General features: G+C 32.7%; 2 protein-coding genes across 3 annotated transcripts; one reads left to right on the top strand and one right to left on the bottom strand.

Annotated features, from left to right (window-relative positions):
* Positions 1-960: 960 nt before the first annotated feature.
* LOC131666626 (filaggrin-like) lies at positions 961-7192 on the top strand. Its single transcript, XM_058939461.1, has 2 exons — positions 961-975; positions 2021-7192. Exons 1-2 carry the CDS (start codon positions 961-963, stop codon positions 7190-7192), a joined length of 5187 nt encoding a protein of 1728 aa, XP_058795444.1.
* Positions 7193-15065: 7873 nt separating this feature from the next.
* On the bottom strand, positions 15066-18016 carry LOC131666542 (E3 ubiquitin-protein ligase arih1-like). Of its 2 annotated transcripts, none has more exons than XM_058939314.1 (4): positions 17761-18016; positions 17577-17597; positions 17158-17494; positions 15066-17049 (listed from the first exon to the last, which is right to left on the bottom strand). In XM_058939314.1, the coding sequence occupies exon 4, from the start codon at positions 16908-16910 to the stop codon at positions 15420-15422; it is 1491 nt and encodes a 496-aa protein (XP_058795297.1). In that variant the 5' UTR covers positions 16911-17049; positions 17158-17494; positions 17577-17597; positions 17761-18016; the 3' UTR covers positions 15066-15419. The 2 variants fall into 2 exon arrangements, with proteins under 2 accessions (XP_058795297.1, XP_058795296.1); XM_058939313.1 differs by having other exon boundaries at positions 17158-17266; positions 17372-17494; positions 17577-18016.
* Between the last annotated feature and the right edge of the window lie 5946 nt (positions 18017-23962).

A 23962-nucleotide genomic window follows, 5' to 3' on the forward strand; every position in this document is an offset into this window, starting at 1 on the left:
ATAAAATAATATCACCTATAATTATTTACGCAAGTGACTTAGCAAAAAATATCTTAAGTAATAATTTAAATATATAATTTTAATTGAACCTAATAACGGGATTGTACGTAATGATGTGTAAGTAATAAACACATCATAAATTTAATTGGAATTTGCAGAAATAAGATTTTACTTTTAAAACGCATAACGAACTTCAGATTACATTGACATTGTAAAAAATATTATTTTAAGTGGATTTAAGTTTTATTTAAGAAACAATTTCTCGACGTAAAATTGATAATAAGGAAAATGTCTTATGAAAATATCTCATGTTTAAAATGAAAACTTAACACTATTGATAACAGGGTGAGTGAAACAGACTGCTGGCTACCATATGATGCTATTTTTCAGTTACGTCTTTCAACTGTTAATAAATAAAGATATTTATTTTCAAGCTCTAAAAGAATTTAAAACCATAACTATATCCAATAACATATTTGTTATTTCTGCACTCATAAAGATTTCATAATAATAAATTAGGAGTAAATTTTTTTACTAACGTAAGCAATTTTGAGTAATAAGTTTTTTTACAAATGCAGACAATTATTAATCACTTTTTGTTAATATGTATGTTTGAATAAGAATGACTCCATGGTACCTTACCTACCTACTACTAGTCCATTGAATAAAGTTATTTAGGTTCATATTTTCACAATCAAGTAAATACATTAGTGTCAGAGACATAATTTTATTGTATGACCTTAATTTAAGACGTTCTCTGGTTGATAAAAAATAAACAGGAATATATCGTGATTCATAATATACAAGAGAGGTTATGACAAACATAATCCGCAGATGTACAAATATTGTAATTACAAACGACACTGATGGTAAACTTCCAAAGATTGTGCAGATTACTTTCACACGTATAAAAGGTGCCGAATAAATTGTTAGTTGAATCAGCGATTGGGAGTAGACAAAATGGCTATCAAACTGGTGAGTTTTCAGACATTAATTATAATCTTGGAAAAAAAGAATTAATTTTACTCTGATTGAAAAACAATCCAGATAGCTTTTCATTTTTTGAACGAAGTTTCTATTTTCCTGAATCATTTTATATTTTTTTTGACTTCTGAAACAACTCGCGTACATTTTTAACTATTTTAAGGACAGCGTATTCAATCTAGTATTATTCATATTCCAATTCTAGTAATATTAACATTGAAATTGTTAGAACATTGCTTCTTAAAAAAAGATCATTTTGTTTCCTTGGTATATTTCACTTCAAAATTATTGTCTATCATTTAAACTCAAGATGATTATTTTCCACATATGCAATCCTTAAAAACATTACATTTTCAATAATAAAATTAGAAAATGTTATTGTAAATCATCTGTTTCTTGAACAAATTGTGTAATAGTGAAAATTTTCAATACATAATTTTGATTATTTTCAATGTTTTTATAATTGCTGATTATGAACATTACATTTTTATATTATGTCCAGATCGTCAATAAAAGTGCGTGCGCGTGGATGTATATGGTCATCTTTTTTTCGGGATTGTAAGCTTATAGTTTTTCATGATTTAATGTTTTTTTATATGCGATGTCCATTCGATTCTTTAATTTTATTTCTTTTGAGATACGTGTTGTTCATTCAAAAAAATTTATTTACTGAACGTTCTCTCAGTTTTTCAACGTTTGATATGTAGGTTTCATAGTTTTCTTTACAATTCCTATGTAACTACCAATTTTTAACTCACTGCTTTATTAGATGCTTAAAACCAAACATATATAAACCTAAAAATAATGAATTTTCTAAAACACTGAAAATAATTAAGTTGATTGACAATTGTTGAATTAATTTAATCATTTAAATAAGCTATTTAACTAAGAAGTTGTGTTTATGAAATATTATTTAAATAAATTTGTATACTTTTTCTTTGTTCTTTCTGTTAAAGTATTTGAATCATATGCTGTGTATTATTATGATTTTAAAAAGGACAACAATATTTAATTAAGAAAATTTCTATTTATTTAGGTATTTTTCGCTCTCGCAGTTTTCACTGTTTTAGCAACAGATGAAAACGAAATTAATCAAAGAACCGGCATCATCAAAGACCTCCACGATAAACTACATATACAAAGGAGTCATACTTTATACCGACATCGTGAGGCTGTCGAGAGACATGTAGGAAGTGGGCATAAACAAGGTGGATACCAACATGGTAAAAAAAATGGAGCCAACAAAAAAATTGATTATGGTGGCTTGCATACAGGAGAAAAAAAAAGTGAGAAGGGATTGAATATAGAAATGAAAAGTGGCTCTAGACATCAACAAAGTGTTCAAATTGGCTTAAACGTAACTGCTGAACGGGAAGCCAATGTAGAACTGCAAGGTAGTTCGGATCATCAACAGGGCGGGAATAAACATAGTGAAATCAACGTCGGTCTGCAACAGAATACAACTACTAAGCACCAAGTAGCTGGTCATGCCGAATCTAATGTAACTGTTGAAGGAGGACTCAAAGTCGAGCAGCAAAGTGGTTCAGAACCTAAAACGATTGTACATCAAGAAGACAATAAGAATGGAGCCACCAAAAAAATTGACGGCTTGGATAAAGGAGAAGAAAAAAGTGAAAAGGAATCGAAGGTGGAAATTGAAGGCAGCTCTAAACGTCAACAAGCTATTCAAGTCGGCTCAAACGTAACTGCTGAACGAGAAGTCAATGAAAAATTGCAAGGTAGTTCGGGTCATCAACAGGGCGAGAATAAACATGGCAAAATCAACGCCGAACTCCAACGAAATACAACTACTAAACACCAAGTAGCTGGTCATGCCGAATTGAATGTAACTGTTGAAGGAGGACTGAAAGTCGAGCAGAAAAGTGGTTCTACAGTTGAAATGATTGTACATCAAGAAGGCAACAAGAATGGAGTCACCAAAAAAAATGATCATGGCGGCTTGCATGATGGGGAGGTAAATCGTGATAAGCAACTGAGTGTGGAAATTGAAGGCACCTCTAAACGTCAACAAGCTATTCAAGTTGGTTTAAACGTAACTGCTGAACGAGAAGTCAATGAAAAATTGCAAGGTAGTTCGGGTCATCAACAGGGCGAGAATAAACATGGCAAAATCAACGCCGAACTCCAACGAAATACAACTACTAAACACCAAGTAGCTGGTCATGCCGAATCTAATGTAACTGTTGAAGGAGGACACAAAGTCGAGCAGCAAAGTGGTTCTGAACCTAAAACGATTGTACATCAAGAAGACAAGAACGGAGCCATAAAAAAAAATGACGGCTTGCATATAGGGGAAGTAAATCGTGAAAAAGAACTGAGTGTGGAAATTGAAGGCAGTTCTAAACGTCAACAAGCTGTTCAAGTTGGCTTAAACGTAACTGCTGAACGGGAAGCCAATGTGGAACTGCAAGGTAGTTCGAATCATCAACAGAGCGGGAATAAACATGGCAAAATCAACGCCGAACTCCAACGAAGCACAACTACTAAACACCAAGTAGCTGGTCATGCTGCATTGAATGTAACTGTTGAAGGAGAACTCAAAGTCGAGCAGCAAAGTGGTTCTACTGTTAAAACGATTGTACATCAAGTAGGCAACAAGAATGGAGCCACCAAAAAAATTGACGACTTGGATAAAGGAGAAGAAAAAAGTGAAAAGGAATCGAAGGTGGAAATTGAAGGAAGCTCTAAACGTCAACAAGCTGTTCAAGTTGGCTTGAACGTAACTGCTGAACGGGAAGCAAATGTGGAACTGCAAGGTAGTTCGGATCATCAACAGAGCGGGAATAAACATGGCAAAATCAACGCCGAACTCCAACAAAATACAACTACTAAACACCAAGTAGCTGGTCATGCCGAATCTAATGTAACTGTTGAAGGAGGACTCAAAGTCGAGCAGCAAAGTGGTTCTACAGATAAAACGATTGTACATCAAGTAGGCAACAAGAATGGAGCCACCAAAAAAATTGACGGCTTGGATAAAGGAGAAGAAAAAAGTGAAAAGGAATCGAAGGTGGAAATTGAAGGAAGCTCTAAACGTCAACAAGCTGTTCAAGTTGGCTTAAACGTAACTGCTGAACGGGAAGCCAATGTGGAATTGCAAGGTAGTTCGGATCATCAACAGAGCGGGAATAAACATGGCAAAATCAACGCCGAACTTCAACGAAATACAACTACTAAACACCAAGTAGCTGGTCATGCTGCATTGAATGTAACTGTTGAAGGAGAACTCAAAGTCGAGCAGCAAAGTGGTTCTACAGTTAAAACGATTGTACATCAAGTAGGCAACAAGAATGGAGCCATCAAAAAAATTGACGGCTTGGATAAAGGAGAAGAAAAAAGTGAAATGGAATCGAAGGTGGAAATTGAAGGCAGCTCTAAACGTCAACAAGCTGTTCAAGTTGGCTTAAACGTGACTGCTGAACGGGAAGCCAATGTGGAACTGCAAGGTAGTTCGGATCATCAACAGAGCGGGAATAAACATGGCAAAATCAACGCCGAACTCCAACAAAATACAACTACTAAACACCAAGTAGCTGGTCATGCCGAATCTAATGTAACCGTTGAAGGAGGACTCAAAGTCGAGCAGCAAAGTGGTTCTACAGATAAAACGATTGTACATCAAGTAGGCAACAAGAATGGAGCCACCAAAAAAATTGACGGCTTGGATAAAGGAGAAGAAAAAAGTGAAAAGGAATCGAAGGTGGAAATTGAAGGAAGCTCTAAACGTCAACAAGCTGTTCAAGTTGGCTTAAACGTAACTGCTGAACGGGAAGCAAATGTGGAACTGCAAGGTAGTTCGGATCATCAACAGAGCGGGAATAAACATGGCAAAATCAACGCCGAACTCCAACAAAATACAACTACTAAACACCAAGTAGCTGGTCATGCCGAATCTAATGTAACTGTCGAAGGAGGACTCAAAGTCGAGCAGCAAAGTGGTTCTACAGATAAAACGATTGTACATCAAGAAGACAACAAGAATGGAGCCACCAAAAAAATTGACGGCTTGGATAAAGGAGAAGAAAAAAGTGAAAAGGAATCGAAGGTGGAAATTGAAGGAAGCTCTAAACGTCAACAAGCTGTTCAAGTTGGCTTAAACGTAACTGCTGAACGGGAAGCAAATGTGGAACTGCAAGGTAGTTCGGATCATCAACAGAGCGGGAATAAACATGGCAAAATCAACGCCGAACTCCAACAAAATACAACTACTAAACACCAAGTAGCTGGTCATGCCGAATCTAATGTAACTGTCGAAGGAGGACTCAAAGTCGAGCAGCAAAGTGGTTCTACAGATAAAACGATTGTACATCAAGAAGACAACAAGAATGGAGCCACCAAAAAAATTGACGGCTTGGATAAAGGAGAAGAAAAAAGTGAAAAGGAATCGAAGGTGGAAATTGAAGGAAGCTCTAAACTTCAACAAGCTGTTCAAGTTGGCTTAAACGTAACTGCTGAACGGGAAGCAAATGTGGAACTGCAAGGTAGTTCGGATCATCAACAGAGCGGGAATAAATATGGCAAAATCAACGCCGAACTCCAACAAAATACAACTACTAAACACCAAGTAGCTGGTCATGCCGAATCTAATGTAACTGTTGAAGGAGGACTCAAAGTCGAGCAGCAAAGTGGTTCTACAGATAAAACGATTGTACATCAAGAAGGCAACAAGAATGGAGCCACCAAAAAAATTAACGGCTTAGATAAAGGAGAAGAAAAACGTGAAAAGGAATCGAAGGTGGAAATTGAAGGAAGCTCTAAACGTCAACAAGCTGTTCAAGTTGGCTTAAACGTAACTGCTGAACGGGAAGCCAATGTAGAACTGCAAGGTAGTTCGGATCATCAACAGGGCGAGAAGAACCATGGCAAAATGAACGCCGAACTCCAACGAAATACAACTACTAAACACCAAGTACCTGGTCATGCTGGCTTAAATGTAACTGTTGAAGGAGGAGTCAATGTTGTATCGCAAGGTAGTGCTGAATATCAACAAGGTAGTTACGGACGAAGCAAAATGAATAGCACAGACAAACAAGATGATCATGGTAAATATAATGTAGGATTTGATCACAAAGGATTGAAGATAGAAATGAAAAGTAATTCTGGCCATCAATACATTGGTAAAGTTGCATTGAATCGTACTGTTGAAGGAGTCAATGTGCATCTGCAAGCTAAAACAAGACATCATAAAGGCGAACACAAAGAAAGCGGAATTCATACAACTTTTAAAGAAGGCGGAACTTCTAGACAACAGCAACGTAATCATAGTGTATCGAAAATAGGACCTTATGGCGATCACAAAGGTTTGAATCTAGAATCGAAAGGTGGTTACCGATATCAAAAACACATTCATCAGAGTGGACATAAAGTAGGAATGAAAGACAATCACAGTGGATGGAATCTAGCATTGGAACGTGATTCCAGGCATCAACAAGGCGGACACAAACGACATGACATCCCTGGCAGATTGAATGTAGGGGTTAAAGAAGGATTGAATATACAATCACAAGGTAATTCTGTACATCAAAATTGGAAACATCAGCAAGGGAAAATCTATGGTGGACATCAACATAGCGGTCGTAGTAAATTGAATGTAGGAATAGAAAGCGGTCATAGAGAATTGAATGTAGAACGGCAAGGTAATTCTAGAAATCAACGGGTCGGACACAAATGGAACGGAATTCATTCGAATCTTCGACAAGACGCAACTACTAGAACTAGTGGATATCAACAAGATATCAACAAGTATGATGGCTTGAATATAGGAGTGAGGCCGCCTCATAGTAGATCGAATATAAAAGCAAAAGGTAATTCCAGATATCAACAAGTTGGTCAAGTAAACTTAAATGTAAAGGTTAAAGATGGACCCAATGTGGAACTGCAAAGTGGCTTTCAACAAAAACATAATAAACAGAAAAATAAAGGAATCAATGCAAAACTCCTACAAGAAAAAACTACTCGATACCATCAAGTTGGTCAGCGTGTATATAAAGTAGGAGTAAAAGAAGGTCAGAAGGGTTTAAACGTAAAATCAGAAGGTGTTTCTAGACATCAAAAAAAGGGTAATTATGGCAGATCCCCACTAGATAGAGCTAATGAACACCAACACGATGGTCATGATGAATTTAATGTAGCAGTAGAAGGTCAGAATGGATCCAAGATACCATTAAAAGATAGCTCTGAATATTAGCAAGGCGGAATGACTGGAGGACAGTAATATGGTGGGCACCAACATGCTGGTATCAAAAACGAATAGATTTCATCTAATTAACTTAATGTTAACTTTTATAGATGAACATTTGGTTGATAAGATTTTTTTCTAAAAATAAATAAAATAATTTTTAGCTGAATCGACTTTGTACATGTTCTATATGTTGCTTTATTGTGATTGTAAGTAAAATGTATTATAAGTAAAATTGAATTAAAATTATTTCGGTGTCAAAATTCTTTTATTTTAAAAAGTCTATGTATACTAAATTAAAGAAACAAATCAAATGAAATCCACTCAGTAAGAATTATCTTAAAGTTGATCAACAGAAAGACAGCAGATATCTTAGTAAAGATAAAATTATATTCTAGAAAATTTTATATAACATATTGTTCCGTTGTCGTGTATAGATTATCTTTTCAGAAATAAAAACTTGAGTGATTAGGTGTTATTTTTATTGAATTTACAAAACTTCAAAGTAAAACATATGATTTGAAACTTAGCGTTTGATATTACAATGAATGGGGGACGCACTATCTTCTTAATTTCTCATCGTTATTGATTTAGAGATATTTTTGAACTTTTTTTATGGCAACTTTTTTATGGTACATCAAATTTAAAAATTTGTCATTTCCATTTCTTTTTGTAAATGTACTTTAAAGTTCAAACGACATCATAACTTCAAAAACTATGATAACATACAGTGTACTAATATGTATAATAAAGAAATGTGTTAACAAAAAGTTGTTTGAGATTCAAAAAACCCAAGATATTGTTGAAAATATAACTAATGTTATAACTAATATGTCAAATATCTTAGCAGAATCTATATCTTCTGAGACAAAAAATCTACCTTTTAACGATTCAACTGTTTTATTAATCTATCAGAAATAGAGTAAATTTGAAAATATTGCGGACGTGGATTTATGCTTTCAAGAGATGTGCAAAGTTTTCAGTTCTGACAATTCAAAATATTTTACTATTGATGCACTTTTTAGCAGAAGATTTAGTTTTTAGTAAACTGCAGTACGTAGTTTCAGAATGCTTATATAATAAGTACTTTTGTTATGCAAATACCCAGTGTGAATAAAATTCTTTAATAAAATAAAAATTCTAACAAAATCTTAATCTTACAATCAAAAAGACAATCACTACAAGGTCAATTACCTCAATTTCATTCTTTATATGTCACTTTTAATCATAAATATAGTACACATTTGATTTGTTAACATTTGAAAACACTAATATGTAAACATTAACGTATTATAATATATCCCTTTAAAGTATCTTGTGTTGCATTCAAGTATATTTTAATATTTTATCTAATATTATATTATCATAGTTTTTGAGATTTCGTTTGATTTTGACCTAAAGATGCATTTACAACAAAAATATTTCGAAATACGTTACTTGACCGTCGCGTATGTAAATATGCATGTATGCTATTGTGGACGCAGTGTAATAATTTATTTAAGCAATAATGCTCGCGTTATTGAATGGCAATTGGGATACACATCCTTGTAAAATTTATAAAAACAATTATGATCCGCTAGTTGATTTTGTATTTATAAAAGAACGAATTTGCGAATTCCAATACAAACTCTATTTTGAATATACTTTGGCACATTATAAGCTATTTTTGGTTTAACAAATTTATATAATTTCATGGCAAATTTTCTTTTGTTCATTTATTTAACTTTGTTTATAATTTGTCTGGCGATTTTTCTATTAAACGATTGACATCATAAAATTCTACGTCTTCGATTTGACTTTTTAGAACATAAACTTTTCACTCCACGTGCGCGGTTACCGTAAAAGCTTATTCAAAGTTTGTGAAAGGGGACATCAGTCGCGAGTATCAATTCACTTGTCATTGCGGCAGTCTGAAACTTTAACGAAAGCCTTGCCTTGCATCGGGAGCCCGGTATAGTAACCTTAGTCTATCTCTTTTCTTGATATATAAATTATAAGCCCAGTAAATTGTCTAAGTTTCTGTTACCGTGCTGTTTGGTCTTTCTCAGATAGATATGATTGGACTTAATAAAATCTTAGTGAAAACTCAATGGTGAAAAACTATATTTACTACTGACATCTTTTTTCTCTTCATCACGCTGCTAACGAGGAATATTATCCTTGCGGCAGTGACTTAGAGTTGCCAATTTCTGAATATTTCAGCCGATATTGTCAATATTTGCATGAAAAGAAGTTAATCTATGCCTGGAAATTTTGTATTGTATTTTAGTTTCAATTGATCACTTAATTGCATGTCAAATTCTTGCTTCATCGCGGGAAATGATATTGCAACTGTCTCATTAAGTTCAAATTTTAATATTGTATTAACATTACAATTGATATTAGAAATAATTATATTCAAATTCGTAAATACTTGTTTACACTACAGTGTTGATATAATTGAGAAGAGCTTGTCAAGATTTAACGATATTACACTTTTTCGCAAACGCTTCTTATGTTTCGACGGAATAATAACATTCAAGGGTCAATATTGTTTAATCTCTTCATTTCTTCTTTTTGTAAGTACTTGAATAACGCTGCGTGTGTAGCGGTGTATACTTCACGTCTTCATTAATCAGTCAGGAATATCAATAAAATTAATTGTTAAGAGATAAGGTTTATTTTTAGAAGGTCTTATATTCAAAGAAATAATTATCAATGTGTTAAATGCTCTTCAAACATGAATATATGTAACGACAATTAATATTTCAACAGGTTACAATTTAACCAAGTATCAAAGTTATATAGGACTCAGTTACTTGTTTAAACAGGTCAAGCGAAATACTTAAATGACAACGTTATTTTTAAGAGCATATAATAAAAATTATAGCGATATAGCTCAAAATATAAAAATGGCACCCCATGTTATAAGACAATTTTTGAAAGAAAGTTTGCAATTTTAATAAGTTCAAACGATATAAATTATAGTTAATCGAACATTAACTATTTTATTACAAAAAAAAATTACATTTAAAAAAAAATATTTCGGAATACGTTACTTGACCGTACCGTATGTAAACATTTATAACATGTATTTGGCTATTTGAAATGAGAGAAAGACATCAAGCGTAATTCGCTTCGACGGATGTTGAATGGTCGTTTTCGTTCATCGTGTAAACTCATAATACGGAACGAAAGTTCGAGAAAAAGATTGCACGGGAGCGAGCCAGCCAGGCTCACAGTCGTGAGGTGGGAAGGAAGAACGTGGTCGGTAAGATAGTAAGATTTCGTCCCGGTGTTATCGGCTGGACTCATCAGTGAGGCTCGACGGCCGATAACACCTACCTCATACACTCGGAATGGTCGGGCCGCTATGCAGGCTTATATATTTAAGCCCCGGTTCCATAGGTACGTACCGATGCGGACGGATACGGACGTGAATCGCAACTGTAGTAACATCACTAAAAATATCTAGTTCGATTATTTAGTACCAACACTACCGGTAGTGAGTAAAAGTGACTGTTGTTTAAAACTGTAGCGCCGAAAGTACCACATTTAATGTTCAAATGTCAGGTCTACAATTTACTTTTCAAATTTTCATGAATATTGCTTATTGGTGAGTATGCTAATGTAAAAAAAGTTTTTGGGATGATTAATACATATCATTTATATATATTTTCTTCTTCTTCTTATATATTCAAATACTTCCATAAAATTAAGGCCTAATTCCACTAATTGTAATTGAAAGTCTATCAATTCTCTATTATTTGCTATCTTATAGACTACAATAATGTAAAGGTTAGATAGGCGTTACATTAAATGTGGTACGTTCGGCGCTACAGTTTTAAACAACAGTCACTTTTGCTCACTATCGGTAGTGTTGGTACTAAATAATCGAACTAGATATTTTTAGTGATGTTACTAGAGTTGCGATTCGCGTCCGTATCCGTCCGCATCCTTACGTACCTATGGGACCGGAGCCTTAAAGAGCGAGATTCTTGCCGCTTGTGGATAGCCGCTATCATCTAGTGAGAAAATGGGTGGACCACGAGGTCGCCACATGTATGCTCTCAGTCTAAAATTATGCTAAAATTAAGGAATTGAAGTTCGAATTAGTAGACCATCCACCGTGTTCACCAGATTTGCCCCCTAGTGACTTTTTTTTATTCCTAAACTTAAAAAAGTGGCTTGCTGAACAACGATTCATCTCGAACGAGGTCATAACTCAAATAAATGGCTATTTTGAGAAACTTCCAAAATTATTTTTTTCTGATAGCTTAAAAAAACTTGAAGAACGTCTGGAAAAGTGTGTCGAGCTAAAAGGAAATTATGTTGAAATATAAAAAAAATCTACCGAAAAAATATTGTTTTTCTATCATATTCTAAGGATTTATTGGCCCACCCTCGTATTAATAACTTTGTTCAATAATTGGTTATCAATACGTCAAATTCTTGCTTATTTTCCTTAAATCGGTATCTGCACTTAGCTATATTCAAATTAACATTACAATTATACATTGCAAAATTACTTGTATAAGTTATATTTGTAAATTAAGTTTCGATAGTTAGTAATTAATTAATACGTATAAGTTAATATTCGGAATCTCTGTATCAAAATTAATCGAAAAATTCATTTGTTCGTTAAAAAAGCTTATAGTTATAAATTTCGCTTAGTAAACAATAGTCTAAACGTGACATTAGGCTCAATAATATAACTATATTGATAAGGTAATGAATTTGATCAATTACCTTAACACAACTAAACCCACAGGTGAGATAGCGCTTTAGTCTAGACGGTGCTTTTCTCTATTTTCGGGAACACGGTGGGTTGCCCCTGCGCAGAAAAAAATTAATTTTTATGTTGAGTCTTAATAGTAAGCGTAGCTTGGCTCGGAGCGGGAATTAGAGATAAAGAGAGGTAGGAGAAATATAAAGATCAGAGATAGCACGGTAGAAGCGTTTCGTCCCGATGTTACCGACTGAACTCGTCAGTGAGGCTTGATGATCGGTAACACCTTCCTCAGAATCTTACGGCGTGTACAGATCGCGCAATGATCGTGTATGCTGCTGCTCGCTAATATGCTAAATATCGGCGGCATTTGATTGCAGATGAGCGAACCACGAGGACGCCACAGATTCACGAGTTAAAAGTTGCACACACGCTAGCTGAATGAATTTCTTTAAATTGTTCAATCTCATATAACAACTTTATAAATGATGGTATGATAATGTTGCTTAGTAAATATTACATTGATAAATTTCTACTTAAAAATGTACGTTCATTTTAGCTTACCTACTAACTTTTAGAACAGACCCAGTAAGTACGTAATAAAGATAAAAATTGTTCTTTTCGTACAGGAAAAGATATAAATAATAATAAAAAGTAATTTATTTTATATAAATAAGAAAATGCCTTGAAAGAAAGGGGAGTAAAGTGTGTGTATAGGTTTATGAACAAATAATTACTGTGCTAAATTAACATTTAAATTTTATTTAATGAAAACTAAACTCTACCGCTCACAAGCAGCCGGCATAAAAAAAAAACAAGTCTTAAGTAGGGAAAAAGCCTGCCACTTATGAACAGCTACAAATTAGTAGTTATATACACTAAAGATAAATAAAAACTGCGCAAATAACGGGTATATTGAAGAGTTAACTTGCGAACAAGAACATCAAATGGCTATAGTCCGTCGTTAAGCCGAAGACCACGCCTGCGCACTTTGCGCGAGAAGGCAGTCTTGATGTGGAGCGCAGCCCGTACCACGCCTTATTGGTTCTGCCATGAGTCAAAAACTCCTTAGAAGATATTGGAAATACCATGCTCTGTTGGGTCGCTTCGTCCTATGGGTACCTGTAGTCGCCGGCTTGTCTTTTAGCTTATCAGATTGCCTTAGATCAGAGATACCCTAGAAGATACCTAGAAGAGGGTATACCCTCTGCCCGGTCGCTTTTGCCAATGGAATCTTGTAGTCGCCGGCTTGTCTTTTGGCTTAGTCTCACTGGTTTGGGTCACCGATTCCAGATGCGAGCGATAGCGTTGTCGCAGTCCATACTTGTACACACTATTCACACACTAGGTGCAAACACTGCAGGCGGCACGTCCAAGTAAACTTACTAGATAATTTAACCGCACTTCGAGGCTTCTAGCGGATCGCTCAAGGAAATAATGATGACGGAGTGCTACGCACTGCACTCATGTAAAGCAAAATTTATCTAAAGACTACACCTGTACCCGACACTCTTTGAATTGCAACCGAACTCACTTTTTTCTTTACACTTCCGATGGAAGGAGAGAAAAGGAAAAGGGATGGTTCCTAAACTCAGAGAAAGAGGGATGCACCCGACGCTATACACAAGATCAGCCGCAGGTACGGCCAATGCTCAGTGAGTCGTCATAAGGGAGACGTACGCGGGGTTTTCTCTAATAAGAGAAAGTCCTAGCTTTTGGGTTATCTCTAAGCACAACAAAAACATTGCACGTTCTTCGTTTATCTTGGAGAGCGCAGATGTCGCAAACAAAAATATAACAAAAAAGTGATGTGATCTTTGATGCTATACTACTTGTCCATTTTATAATAAAGATATTTAGTATTTCGTTTTAATATTGCATAGGTTTATAAATTTAATCGCAGTAATAATCGTAAAGGCGATCACAAGGTTCAAGTAAAACAGTACAATCATATATTTTTTATTCATGAAATGATGAAAAAATAAGGCTACCCGCCGAGTTGTACTCTGTTAAAAGTTAAACTCAGCGAAAAATTTATGCAGTATTCGATCACATCAGATATAATTAAGTGAAGTCAAGCAGCTGGTAATGATACTTTTTAAATGTTCTTTATAGATTACTTCTCAACGACGTTTAATTTACTCCAATGATTCGTATACTATGATATCGTTGTATTTTTGGATTTGCTAATAGTTTAATATTATTTTTCATCTCGTTAAATATATAATTATTTTTAAATGATTATTAATAGTAAACGAGAACGATTATTCATTGGAATTCCGCTATAGACAACAGATCTATTCACGTAAACGCTATACTAAGATATCAGAACTTCGGCATAAATCCTATCAGTCAACGGAATTTTGTGTTTTCATAAAGTCTCTTTACCAGGGGTGATTCAATAACCGTGCGGTTATTCTAATTCTATTCTTCGTACGAATTTTTCTACGTAGAAAAATTTTTAATTTGCGTTGTCAAAGTTGATGAAGTGTCACAATATCACTTAAAAATAGTTACCATATATACAACTGCTATAGAAGATCATTAAGTTGAGTGATTGCATGCTCTTTTATTAATAAAATCAAAGCTTGTTAATATTAATTAATAGATTAATATTGAATTCATAGATAATTCTTAGATCTCAAGACTGACGGTTACCTCACGTTTTCGGTGATACTGCCGTATAACTTCTAGTGATTTTAGTCATCAACGAAAAATATACTCTCAAGCATTTGTTGCAATAATTCTGTAATCGAATTGTATAAATCTTTCTTTGTCCCTTCTTTTGCAGTATAAACTTAACCAACAAATACTCTACGAGAAGAATTTAGTTACAATTATTTGGAATAATCTGCACAGTATTATTTTTGACTAATATAAGATTTATTTTTTGAATTGCGCTTGATAAGAATAATAGATATTAATGCAACAAATTTGCAAATAAAAATAACAAATAGTCTTTCTTTTTTTGAACATTTTTATTCATTAAAAATACAAAACTACATAAATGACAAGTAAATATAATTTGAAACACATTAGGATCATCTAATATACTATAACACTGAAATCAACTAAACGAAAAGTTATATCTTGTTAGATAAACTAATTTTTTGTACAAGAACTCATAAAAAATAAGTTATTTTTATAAAATAATACATTAAAGTTTACGTATGACTACATAGATACACATTACATTTAAATTGAAAGCACAAAATAATTTACTCAACGTGTTTTAAATACTTTCTGTACATGATCATAAAACTATTTATAATGGTTTACTATTAAAAAATAACGTAATCACATAATTAATATAATTGACAAGATCATAGAGATTTAATGGTAATTAATAATGCAATCAAAGTTTACAGTTATATGCATCTGAAACTTATGAAAACTTATATAACAAAACATGTGACAATAAACAATTGGCACAGTCAGTAATATATTTATGGCATCATTGTCAAATTAATCAGTATCTAATAATTTTAATAATCAAACTTTTGGAAATCTTTAAATTATTTTCACAATCTAAAAATCTACGAAAACCCACCATTTTTTATCATTTCCTTCTTGAACATGCTCCAAAAGCACTATTCTTCGGTTATTACAGTATTTTGATGTATCTTGAATCTTTGGTTTGAATTGAGCTACATTATTAACAGTAATATCACGTTCAAGATATCCTGACAATACTTCAACAGCATTCTCTAAATCATTTTGATTATCTTGAAATATTTCAGTCTGATTATTTTTTTCCAGATAAAAAGCCAAGACGTAAGTGTACATAAGAGTCTGTCTGCAAGAAATTAAAACATCTACAGCTTTTTGCAAAAAACAAACTTCGTTCCATGTCATATCGTACTGCTGTTGGGTTTCCTTCATTTTGTCCAATATATTTCTATGTAATTGATTCTCAAATTTCAATGACTGCATGTGGTTCATGTATCTATTACTAAAAAAATTATACTTTTGCAAAACCATTGCTTTCTTCTGATTGGCTTCTTGTTTTGATTGTGCTCGAATTTCATCAAATCTGTTACATCTATGTGCGTGAGTCCAAGAGCCCATGCACAGCCAACAAAACTCATACCCACAATTTCGATTCCTACATGTCATGTGCATGCAACCTTCATTCTTTTCAATGGGTGCATCACAGTGTGGACAATTTTTAGCATTTTTTAGAATCCATTGATCACTATCTAAATCTTCCTTGCAATGTTTACTCCATTTGCGTAACAAATCACACTTGATTGGGTCATGCCAATTTGCTCCACATAAGAAGCAAAATGTGTAGTTGCACTTACATTTTACTGGTTTAGCTTCTACATTTTTAACCATGATTGCATTTTCGCATCCCTTTGGACACCATTTTATGAGCTTGTGACACTCCACAAAATCATTAGAGATAAGGTGCTCATACTTTTGTTTGACTTTGGGTTCCTTCACTAATCGCATAATGTTAGTATAATCTACCAAAATATCACAGGAATTTGCAGCACATTGTATAGCTTGGACAATTCCTTCATCCATGATTTTAATTTTAAGATATTCATTCCAGCAATCTTCACAAAATTGGTGGCCACACCCTAAGCCAGTCATCATATTTTTTGGTATTTCCACCAAACAGACTTGACATTTATCTGCTTCATTAGAAGATGGTTGGCTTGATGTCAAACTACGTGTTTTGAAGGGATTTATAATATGAGCTTCTTTGAATAATTTCTCTTGATCTCCATTATAGTAGGTACACACAAATTGTTGTATATCCCATTTAAAATGATTAAGTAGAATTCTAGTAGTTGTTTCAGATAAACCTACAAAAGAATTAGCTTCTCTAATCGTTTCCATCATGCAATGCACAATATCATAGGTACAAAGAATTTTAAAATAATATTCTTCAGTTTCATTTCTTTTTTTTGGCAAGGTAATATTTAATAAAGCGTAATCAATCTCATCTATAATGTTATATTCATCACCATCAGAATCATATTCATAAAATTTTTCATCTTTTAGGCTCATTGTGATTAATTCTAAAATTTATTATAATATTAACAGTATCTTGATAAAATAATGTTCTTTAAGAAACTGTTTAGTATAATATTAATTTAGGAATTCGACTTTAATGACAAAAGTAAAGTGTAAACACACCTGTAAACACCTACAAAAAAAAAAATTAATTTAGCAACATGAACAAAACCATAAAATAGGAATAACAGCATATATATATTGTTGAACAAAAAGAAGAAAAAATAATTACATAACTTACATGTCTTAGATATTTATGCTTAGATATTTATAGTTAGATATTTATGCATAAAGACTGATTTAAGTCAATAAAAGTATTTGCAGCAATTTAAATCATTCAATGGTCATAGCTGTAAGTTACATTATAATTAATCTTGTGTGTGTGTGTGTGTACATATATATATATATATATATATAATTTTTAATAGTTATTGTTTAAGTAGATCCATTATTACTTCTTGTTGAGCAGTTTACAAGCAGTTTTTAGTGTGCTTATACGAATAGTATGTGCTGTGTGATGTAATCTCGGTGCCAACAATAACCCTACTTTCATTTCACGTGTCCAACACCATGCCAATCTATTCAACACATTTAAATATCTAATTTTATCATGAATATCCTATTTATACACACAAATACTATACATACAAGTACACTTACTGTCAACGTTTGCTTTGAAAGCTAAAATTAAATTAAACTAGAAAAAAGAATTCATATACGAGTACTTATAAAATTTACTGTTTGATCAAGAATTTTGTGTAGCAGAATCGCTAGGTTAAAAAATCAAAAAGACGAGTGTGTATTTTGTTTTGAGGTTACATATTCATCGGAAGATTTCAATTACATTTTTTTCCAGCATTTCAACGACGAAATTGACAGCATTTTAATCAACAAACACGAATACCACAACACACTGTATTAAGATAACGTAATTTTTAAACTATCACGATCACTAATATACATAATTATGCAATACAATTACAGATATTACACAAAAAGTGGATTTACACTAACGTATTACTACAAAAAGTAAGATTTAATGATCGGCCAGCGAGGAATGCGTGGATAAACCAACATGAAGCCATAACAAAAGGCGTAGCGTCGCGCTCGCGCTGTTTCTAAGAGTGTAATGGCCGCCACTCGCTGGTCTTGCGATAACGTATCGACATCACGAAAATATCTTATCTCGTCACGACATTTATATATTATATACTTAAGACATTTTTAGCTCGCTTCGCGTGCTTATCCCTTCCGTTTCTTTTTATAATAGTTTAATATAAATCGCACTCGAAACTTTTATTGGACACTGAAATTCTACACCATTTAAATATTCCTATGAACTACGAAATATGTTTTATAATTAACGATATAATTTATTGGTAAAAAACTCAGTAATATTCACTTTTGATTTCAAAATACTGTCGATAATCATCAAATTTAATCATTTTATGATTTGTTGAAAAATCTTCAAAAAGTTTATCAAAAAACACGAACAAAAATGCAGAAATAATGTAGAAAAATAATGTAGAAATAATGTAAAATTGTAGAAATAATGTAGTTTTCTGTAATCCTATTACGCATCCTTTACGGACTCGTTAATAGTATACATTCCACATTTGATAAAAATAACTAGAATCCTACTTAAATTAAAAATTTTGATTGTTATATTATGTATGTAGGATTACCAAGCTAGGAGCAATGATAATGAATGCATAAACTATATATTGATGTATAATATATTGCCAAACACAATACAAGGTAACTAATAACTAAACGCTATAATTAATGCTCGATAAAATACAGAGATATAATGAAACAAGGGTAAAGCAAAGTCGTCACATAGTCATGGTCTCCCACTCAGATAGCACAGCGTGTCGGCACGGTCTGGCACGCGCGTACTCGTCACGCCGTGCCGTTATAATGCCAACAAAATGCTGGCACGGTATGAAAAGCCGTCGTGCCGTCTGAATGCTGTCATTCGGCCGGCCCGCAAAACATAAATTTAACAAAAAAAAATAATAAATTAATTTAAAAGCAATTTAATAAGAGAATCATTATTTAGAATAATTACATATATATTAAATATTAATACATTATTTAAAATAAATACTATATATATAGTTATTAAATGAAAATTCTTTTATTAAATTGTTTTTATTTTAGACAATACGGAAATTTAATTTATATATATATATACGCACATACGTGTACGCATGCGATACCGCGATCGTCATTTGTTTACAAAACTGTTTCGATGCAATCGGTCTTTGGGTGATTATGTCGTTATTGTTCTTCAGAGTATTTCTATTATTGCAAGACCAAGATAAATAAGTGTAGTGACTTGTGAGTGTCCAGTGTAATTGTGCTGTCCAGGAAATTATATCCGTTAATTCTGCAAAAAGAGTAAGTAAAAATCTATATTGTTTTTTATTAATAATATTGTTATTAATAATTATGTTATTAATAATATAAGGTAAACTTCTAAAATATTAAAAATGAGTCTTCTGTTTAAAATATGTAAAAATAATTTTCCAAGAGCTTTTTAGACGAACAAATTGTTCTTGTCGATTGCCTCATCAACTTTTTGAGTTTACCTTAAAACATAACTATACATTTAATGCTTGATGTAATTCTAAAATCTGCTACCAATATCATTTAATAATTACAGCCTTAAAAAGTTTGGCATATCAAATATCTAATTTTTCAAAATTCATTATTATTAGAAAGGAATTTAACAGTGAACCAAGTACACTGAAATTATCAAATAATATTGGCAGCGGGTTCATGAATTATATTAAGCATAAAAGAAGCATCAGTTTTATCATCCAAACTAAACCAACGATGTTTTTCTATTGGAAGTATAAACATAATTTTACAGGAGCTTTATAGTCCATAAACTGTTATGTTAAAACAGAAGTACACTTTTTTTCATCAAAGTCCTAGTTCCTGTATTTTGTTCGATCAACTTATTTGAATTATTGGCAAGAGTCTCTGCGGCTTCTTCAACAAGACTTGGGAGGACTCAATGAGCGGATAAGGACAACGGAACAAACACATAAATAAAACAGAACACAAACTAAAAACTGTCAACCCACGTTTGTTTATTGGTAATGCCAATAAAAAAACAAAACTTTCACACTCACGTCAACCATCAAATACATGAACCCATTCAGAAGACTCATATACAAACCACGGTGCGCTGGAAGTGCCTTTAAATCGAAGGTGAAGAGCACATCCAATTTTATTGCATAAATAGATTCTACGGTACTTACTGAGTAACTCTCTGCAAAAATTAAAATAATCCCCAGGGCCGTTTTTATTTTTTTTTAGTTTTAAGCTTAGAAAATCAAGTATTGAGACGTACACAAAAATTTGACGGAGCGTGGTCGGTGAAATAATTCGATGATGTAGAAAAAATCGTATAACATTCTGGTGGTGGTATTAAATCTATAATTTCTAATTCCTTTTTTGTTGAACAAATCGGAGAATGAACACAACATTCGTAATTTTTTGCATCTTTTGACTGGCTTCCACTTTTAACCCACTTTTTGTATTTGTTCATGCAATGGCCAATTGTTCTATACTGTCCACATAAATTCAAAGTGTCCTTTTTTGCTGTACACCACGTACATGGGAATGTACTGGCATGACTCATTAACATGACTCAGAACTGCATCTCATGTTAGGTGTTGTGAATCATTTATTCAAAAAAATGTCAGTAGAATTTGAAAAGAATAGCTTAGATTGGGCTAAAAAATGCAATGTTTCACAAGATTTCTACAATGGAGTTTCTAGTTTTGCTGGAAATGCGTGTCACAGTCTATTAAAGAAGGTAGACATTTTGCGCTCGATTGCAGACATTGGTTGTTTGAAATTTGTTAAGTGCTTCGAAGATTTTTGCAAAGCAGTCGATTCTTGTTTTACAGTTGAACTTGATCCAAATTTCAGTTTATACATCGATAATTTTAAAAAAAGTTACGAAGATTTAAATATAAGTATCATTCCAAAAGTACACGCAGTGTTCTTTCATGTCAAATATTTTTGTGATAAAGCTCAAAGAGGACTCGGTTATTTCAGTGAACAAGCAGTGGAGTCTGTTCACTCTGATTTTGAAAACACTTGGAAGAAATATAAGTTGAATAAATCCCACGAATATTATGCTGCAAATTTACTCAAAGCGGTGCAAGAATATAATAGTCAACATATATAGTTCGTTATTCTTTGTTTGTTATAGTTTGTTATTGGATATTTAATGTACATATTTCAAATATACACACATATGTATATATGTATAGATTTGATATAGATGTGCACATACAGTCCGCAGATGTTAATTATTCAGTTAATAAAATGTTATACGATTTTTTCTACATCATCGAATTATTTCACCGACCACGCTCCGTCAAATTTTTGTGTACGTCTCAATATTTGATTTTCTAAGCTTAAAACTAAAAAAAAATAAAAACGGCCCTGGGGATTATTTTAATTTTTGTAGAGAGTTACTCAGTAAGTACCGTAGAATCTATTTATGCAATAAAATTGGATGTGCTCTTCACCTTCGATTTAAAGGCACTTCCAGCGCACCGTGAAACGTCTCAAACACAAAGAAATACATAACGCACTCAACCTGCTCAGAAGATTCATATACAACCACCTCAAACACAAAAAGACACATTTACTCAATATATTCAAAATACACAAGCAGCTCAATTTAGTATCTCACACGCATCCACGAATCTTTCCTTCACGCACAAACACAATCAACAACAGTTACAACACTAAAACTCAGTACCATTCACAGCACTCACACACCGGCAACCGTCATTCTCCGCCAACATCATTGAATCAGCAGTAGCGGATAAATGGACGAATAGACAAACGATGCTCGAAATCATGAGGTAAGTTGTAATCAAATAAGGCTATCTCAACTTTTTATTTTTTATTGAAAAAGGTCAAGGTCAAGATCATGTTAATGTTAAATGTATTTATTTGGCCAAAAATGAATAATTGACTGCAGATTCTGAAAGAACGGAAAATTTTACGTTCATATATTATTTTTATTTATATTTTTATCATAAAGTTGAAGTTAATTTCAAAGTCACTATGTTATACTATAAACTATTCATATCAAAATTGTAAGAAATACGAGAATATGGACTATTATAAATACATAAATGCTACATAAATATGTTTTGATGATTGGTGAGTCTGAATCCGAGTCCCTTTTCATTCTACGAGACCGTTGTTAAGAAACCCGTGGTGAAGATCAAATCGGAACTAAAAAGTCCAAACAGTCAGAAATATTGCTCTAAAATGTTCTTACTTTTTTCTGCATGAAAGACCGTCGTTCCAAAAATAATGCAAATTTTCTGAAAATTTCACTTGTTAAATATTTTCTTAATCAAAATTAGAAAAACCAAGTTCATCTCCAAACTCTCATTCCCCAAGCTTTTAAGACCCAAGCTCTAAATTCTAAACATTCAACTCTACTGAACATCTAAAACCCTGCATCATACCTTCTTCTGTGTCGGTCATGACGGCATAATGCCTTCACTCCGGGGCTTTGCTGGAAAACAAAAAGCAAAAAAAAAAATCAGTTTTTCGGCGTTACATGTGAAAGCCTGGGTTCCAACACACAAAAATTCAGGTACGATAATAGATTTGAAATTTTTTTATTATGTTTACAGAGAATTTGTACTTTCACATTATAGATGTAACCTTAAAATGACCTTGATCTTGACCCTAATGGGTCAAATGGATCTCGGAATCAGATTCAGCGAGAAAAAAAACTGGAAAGTACACTTTCATATCCTACTCAAGCATTTTTTAGGGATTTGACCTTAGAATGACCTTAACCTCGTGGCGTTAATCGGACCTCGAATTCAGTGATCACCAAAATATATTAATATATTCTAGTCCCATGAAGTCATATTTTGTCATTTTTGCAATTGTTATATGTAAAGTTTATAGAATAACATAGTGACCTTGAAGTAACCTTCGGCATTATGATAAAAATATAAATACAAATCATATCTAAACGTAAAATTTTCCGTTTTTTCAGAACCTACGGTCAAAAATTTAGTTTTTGCAAAATAAACATATTTCACCTTAACGTGACCTTGACCTTAACCTTTTCCTATTAAACGCACACTAGATTTGAATTTAGCGACCCAAAAAACGTAAAAGAAAGATGATATGAATGGAGTAGGCCATTTTTCCTGGATTTGACCTACAAATGCCCCTACTTCGCTCAATGTTTCTATTATTATTTTCAACTATACGTGATTATAATTTAAATAACTTGTATTTCTGAGTCACTTGTAAATAAGAAAAAGAATTTACCTAAACGTGTAAGCAAGTCCCTATTTTAAATATCTTATTCTAATTGCATTGTTTAGTGTTTATTTTTTATTTATAAACTAAGTGATGAAATATTTCTTATAATATAAATATTTTTATAAATATTTTTACTTTAAGTGAGAAATTTTGCAAAAAGAAAAAATTTTATTCTTAACTCTCAGCTGCCACACTAAGGTTGTTCGCGACAAAGCCTCAGACAGTAAGTAAGTAATTTTTCGTAATTCTTTGCAAATTATATTTCTTTTGACGTATTAAATTGAAAAATGTTTGTAAGAGATATATATCACCTTGTAAAATAATAGTTAAAGATTAAGAAAATGTTTTCAATTATAAAAAATTAGTTCATTAAAAATATATGAATATATGGCTGTGGTCAAAAATATCCCAGTCTGGCAGCTAAGGTTGACGCTATAACTGTGGCATATAAGGGTTAATTTATAAAAGAAACTACTTTCGGGATGAATTTAATAAAAATACCAAAAACTTATTTATTTCCAGAATCTTTTTTGTTTTTCCATTTTTATTAATCCTAACACATTGCATTAATACTCAGATTGCATTGCTTTACAAGAACTAAAATTTTTTATTTTTCTTCCTTTTATTTTCCGCTGTACTTGCTCAAAGCAACTTAATTAATGATTCGATAACAACGATGCTTATTTTATTCTCCCTACATTGGGAGAATA

The sequence above is a fragment of the Phymastichus coffea genome, unplaced genomic scaffold (assembly GCF_024137745.1).
Source record: "Phymastichus coffea isolate CEN01 unplaced genomic scaffold, Cenicafe_Pcof_1.1 PCOF00059, whole genome shotgun sequence".
In the NCBI taxonomy this organism is placed as follows: Eukaryota; Metazoa; Arthropoda; class Insecta; order Hymenoptera; family Eulophidae; genus Phymastichus; species Phymastichus coffea.

Bases quoted from the DNA above. Each gene is read 5' to 3' on its own strand.
- LOC131666542 (XM_058939314.1), bottom strand. From the start codon at position 16,910: ATGAGCCTAAAAGATGAAAAATTTTATGAATATGATTCTGATGGTGAT.